The 5,128-nt window shown below is 37.5% G+C and overlaps 1 protein-coding gene across 4 annotated transcripts; it reads right to left on the bottom strand.

Annotated features, from left to right (window-relative positions):
* Positions 1 to 208: 208 nt before the first annotated feature.
* On the bottom strand, positions 209 to 4,884 carry LOC107606131 (Transducin/WD40 repeat-like superfamily protein). 4 transcript variants are annotated; one of them, XM_088492426.1, is made up of 10 exons: positions 4,603 to 4,862; positions 4,305 to 4,472; positions 4,111 to 4,197; positions 2,594 to 2,633; positions 1,989 to 2,123; positions 1,790 to 1,900; positions 1,621 to 1,709; positions 1,432 to 1,537; positions 1,243 to 1,329; positions 209 to 1,027 (listed from the first exon to the last, which is right to left on the bottom strand). In XM_088492426.1, the coding sequence occupies exons 4-10, from the start codon at positions 2,594 to 2,596 to the stop codon at positions 614 to 616; spliced, it is 945 nt and encodes a 314-aa protein (XP_088348552.1). In that variant the 5' UTR covers positions 2,597 to 2,633; positions 4,111 to 4,197; positions 4,305 to 4,472; positions 4,603 to 4,862; the 3' UTR covers positions 209 to 613. The 4 variants fall into 4 exon arrangements, with proteins under 4 accessions (XP_088348552.1, XP_088348553.1, XP_016163604.1 ...); XM_088492427.1 differs by having other exon boundaries at positions 2,594 to 2,630; XM_016308118.3 differs by lacking the exon at positions 2,594 to 2,633 and having other exon boundaries at positions 4,603 to 4,884.
* Between the last annotated feature and the right edge of the window lie 244 nt (positions 4,885 to 5,128).

Here is a 5,128-nt window from a genome sequence, read left to right as displayed (position 1 = left end):
CAAGTTCTGAAAACTACGTGCCACTAAATGACACACTTCGAAGATATCTTTCTAGTGGAGTTGATTTAAACTTCAGATTACTTGAATTGAATAGGACCATGCTATTAAGTGTAAAGATTGCAATATCACAGGTTCTATCAATGGATATTTACAATCAACCTAGGACGGCATGCATAAAACAGGAAGCGTCAGATGGGAAAAACAAATATATAAGAACAGCCACTGATATTTATCTATGAATATCATTGCTCGATTCTATTGTCACCGATATACAATATACAATAGCAATCAAGGCTATATTTAATTATTTATACTACTGGAGCGCTCTCTCAGATAATATAACTAATAACTATAAATATTATTACTCGATTCTATTGTCTCCGATATACAATAGCAATCAAGGCTATATTTATACACACGCACAAAAAAAAAAGAAAAAAAAAAAAGCTCATAATCTACTCGAGCTCTCTCTCAGATAAGCAGCAGCTGCCTAGAGACCAAAATTTACAACTTTGCTTATAAAATTGAACAGCAAATAACCCATTGCATAAAAACTTATTTGCATGCACATGGAGTGTAGCTTGCTGTATATCTGAAGGAACACTCCACTCAATTAAAACATAGAGGCAAGGTAATTATTGTCACGTTTTCTGATGAACTCTAACAAGCTTCCATAGGTACGGTCGGCAATACCAATAAATAAGGCCTCCGTGTCCGGGCTAAAGGATATCCCAGCAATTTCACCAAATAGATCAATCTCTTGAGCTTGCACATAGCCAGACTTGGAGTCAAATATATGGACAAAGTCTGCTGGCTCAGCCATGGCCAAGAACTTCCCATCAGATGTGAACCTTAAGGCTCTTATTGCACCCATTCTTCCCTTGAGCACACCTACGGATTCTGAAAGGTTCCTTATGTCCCATAACCTGCATGTTGTGTCCTGGTTCCCCGTAGCCAATATTCTTCCATCTGGGTGCCAAGCAGACGAGAAAGAGTAGTCCAAGTGCCCTTTTAGGCTCCCAACAACCTAGAAGATGCAATATCAAAACAGTTAAAATCAGGAATTAAATTGGAACATTATGGATAATAGTCCTCTGGAAAACAACTGCTCCCTTAAAAGTCCTTTTGTCTATCACTGCTTTTGTATCAAAGCACATTGATCCAGATAGGTATAAAGAAAAATTGACATTGGTAGATAAAAGAGAACAAAAGTGAACTGGAACAAGTATAACTTGAGCGTACCTTCCCGGAGTTGGCATCAGCTAACAAGCACTCAGCACTGTCACCAAGAATAGCCATCAACCTGCCATCTGGACTGACAGAAGTATTCTGCAAAGGCAAATATATGTAAAAGAGCACAATTAGTGTTTGTGAAAGTGTCGCCCGAAATGAAGATTTATAGCAACAGCAATAACAGCTGATGACACTCACATTAACAGACCAATCATATTGAAAACAACCCACGGAAGCAAAATTTTCTGCATCGAACGTCTGAACTTGGGAATCATTATTTGCTGCAACAACCCTCAGCGACCCACTGCAAAGAGAAGGGTTAGTCGCAAAGCAAAACAAAACAAAAATCAACACGTCCAGCATAAGGTTCTGCGTTTAGCTGCTTACCTTGGATGGCGGTAAACATCAACAGCATTGGTTATGGCATTACCAGGAGTTATTTTACTGCAGAATGCAACACCAGGATGCCGCAAATTCTGGTTCACAAGTAACACACGCATAAGATGATAAGAAAACGGGCCTCCTATTCAATTTTAAGATATTTGGTCCACCCTACCTTGCAAACGAGCTCGCCATGAAAACCACCTGCCACCACCAAATTTTCCTTGACTACCATGGTGCTTATTTGAACTCTGTAGACGGGCCGAGCTAAAAGTCCAGGGCACTCCTGCAAACAAACACCATATCACTTAAAATCCAATGAGTTATGACAAACGAAACGCAGCACACAGGTGATCAATTAATCGGCCACTTACAAGGGTCGGAACTATGGGTGTGGCCACATTAAAAACTTCTTTACCCCTTTGTTGTAATGAGGACCAATGCATCACCGAGTAGTTTTGCATAAGGTATACATCATGCTTGGATGTCGCCCACAATAAATTCCTCAGCTGCACAGATGAGAAACATATTGATCACATCAATGTTATCACCCAAGTGGTCAACAAAAATAAAGAAAATAAGCTAAACTTGTGAACAATCATGCAAAATCACGACAATCAACAACCTAACTACCCATGTATAATGTGACCGTATGATCTAAGCCCAGCTAGAAAATATAAGTATATAACACCCTCAACCATACATCTTTCCAACAAATTAAATCAAGTGCTTTATGATTATAAAATATGGAATCCGCACTTCTGTGAAATAGCCAAGAATTTTTCAAAGCAATGTAAGTGATCTACACATAAATGTTGATCGAAACAAAAGAATCAACACAATAATAATATACTAGAAATATACAGCCAAAAATGAAGAGTAATACCCTTCTTGATAAGGGCAAATGAACAGTCAACACTAATTTAAGAAATATTGTTAGATCCCTCTCAAATGTGGTCAGATAATTTTCCTATCATACCATAAAATAATGCCCTGCCAAGCTGCTCACTTCCCACCTGCTAAAAGCGGACATAATAAGAGAAATAAAAGGCCCAGATGCAGAAACAGGTTAAGACTTGTGTGGAGATATATATATCAATTACAAAAGTAATAATGATACATAAAAAAAATAATAATAACAGGAAACATAACAGAATTGAAAGTTCGTCAACGTGTAAGAAACCACACTTAAAGAGTTATGACATCTTGGCTTAAGAATTATTAACTAAATGTTGTTGTCGCACCATTAAAATTATAATGACAACTGTGGAACTGTGTTAGTACTAAATTTAAGACAAGTAGTAAATATGACGGTATGGTTGCATAGTCAGAAGTTGTATACAGTATAAAATCACCCTTCCACCAGTAATAGCTATTCAAGAGTAAAAATAGAAATTTTTTGGTTCAAAAAATATTCGAGTAATAATCTCTCATAGATCATGACTTAGCTAAATAACAATTAGCAAAGTAAGCCATTATGCAATTCATGGGTACTGAAGTTTACTCAGCAATTCATTTGACATACCAGCAATTCATTTTAGTCCGTCATTCCGTTGGATGTAAACACATCTTACAAGTGTAACAAAATCTCTTCCCACAGGAAAATCACCAAATTATTTATAAGTTTTCAAGTCATACCATAGCCTTGATGCATCCATATCCATAAATTGGCAAGAAACTATCTTTTCTGTACAGAACAATATTTGGCATCTTAGAAGATACTTTCTAGCAAAATTGGAATTTTACTAAAATTCCAAGAGCTGAAGTGGCATAGCGTTATGAAATAGTGCTTGAGAAACATCTGTTTAAAAGGGAGAAAAGAGAGAAGTCTGAAACAAGTTCTTGCTTAAAGCCTTCAAGCCGGGAAATTTCTAAAAAAGAAACCTGTTGAAACATATTATAATTTACCATCTTCTAATTTTATTTTTCACAAAATGGCAATTTCATGAAATGACCAGGGTAGAGTGGTTTAAAAAATAATAAGTTTGTAAAAGATCGAGGTTTTTTGAAATTTAGTCTTATAAGCTTGTCAAACTGTGAGTTGATTGGAAGCAAGTGCATGAAAAATCCCCACAGGCATTAGTTTAAATCCATATATAAAAGAGTCGCGGCCTTTAATTCCATCCGTATGCAAAGGAACAATACAAATAACTGAATCCTGCAAAACTTGAGCACAAAATTATGCATAGCAAAACTCGTTATGGCCAAATAACATTATCACCAGGTAAGGCTATTGGCTACGAAATATAAGAACTCCCTGGATGCAGTGTAGCCAATATCCACATGATAAAATCGTTCCAAAGAAGAAGAAAAAAATTAACTATGATGAAAATTTATCAAAGCAAGGAACACAAGCCAAGATTTATGGTTTTTAATAATTTTAAATTACTACAAGCTCTGTTCAAATCAAACACATATCAGTGCAAATGAAATAACACTCTTTCCCCAAGAATGCCTAAGAACTAAGTTTAAGTATAAATGAAGAAAAGTCTCTACCTGAAAATGGATAATTGTGGATTTTACAAGCCTTGTGTTGAACTGGAAGTCATAGAAGGCCTTCCCCTTCTGCACTTCCAAACACTCCTGCCAAATAAACAAATAAACAGAGTGTTCAGAAACGAATTAGAATTAGTATTTCATAATTTTCATCTGAATAAGAAGTGAAAGCGTGAAGCAGCTGAGGTGTTCACCTTGTCGAGATCCTCGCGAGAATGCGAGAGGTTCTCGTAGTTCTTGTACTGCTTCAATCGAGTCTCGCGGTACTTCTGTCTGCTGTAGTTAAGCTTCTCCCATGGAATCCCCTGTATATCTTTCCCTTTTCTAGCTTCCGAAGCAGACGTATCAGTCTTCGAATTACTCTGCCAAACACAATAGCAAACAAATGAATATACATCAAACAAATAAACCTCTCACGGTGTAGACGGTTTCATTCCAAATCGCAATCAATCATAGAACAAAACAAGAGTAAAGCCGGTATCGAATCGTTACCGTCTGGAAGCTTTCATCGAGGTCGGAGTCATCCAAAGGATCAGAATTGGTGAGTGCAACGTCGTCTTCGAAGTCAGAGAAGTCGAAGTAGTCATGGACAACGTACTGAAGGTCGTCGTTGTCGAACCGCTCCATGATAGAGATTTTTCAATTTTCTCGGGAAACAAACAGAAAATACAAGGGGTTTAGATTTGGCAATGCGAGAATGCGAGAATGAGAGAATAAGAGACAAAGTGATGGGTTTTGGTTGCGAAAAGAGCAATGGTTGTGTTCTCGGGCGTTTCTTCTTATAGAGAGTGGGAGAATGGAGAGTGGGGCCCGGGCTCTTCGGTACAAAGAGGGTGTCAAATCCGTGGGCTTTTAGTGGGCTCCACTTAACCGCCCGTTAGTTTGCCGTTTCATTTAAAAAAGTATTCTAAGTTTCTAACCCACCCACGAGGCACGCTAACCCCTCTCTTGACTCAATTAGTCATGTACCCATTTCCAATTTGAGGGAAATCTTCTAACAATAATGATTTTAATTCAA

The sequence above is a fragment of the Arachis ipaensis genome, chromosome B7, assembly GCF_059453495.1.
Source record: "Arachis ipaensis isolate K30076 ecotype BB chromosome B7, ASM5945349v1, whole genome shotgun sequence".
In the NCBI taxonomy this organism is placed as follows: Eukaryota; Viridiplantae; Streptophyta; class Magnoliopsida; order Fabales; family Fabaceae; genus Arachis; species Arachis ipaensis.
Note: the sequence above shows the minus strand (reverse complement) of the source record. Positions and strands in the feature narration are given on the sequence as shown.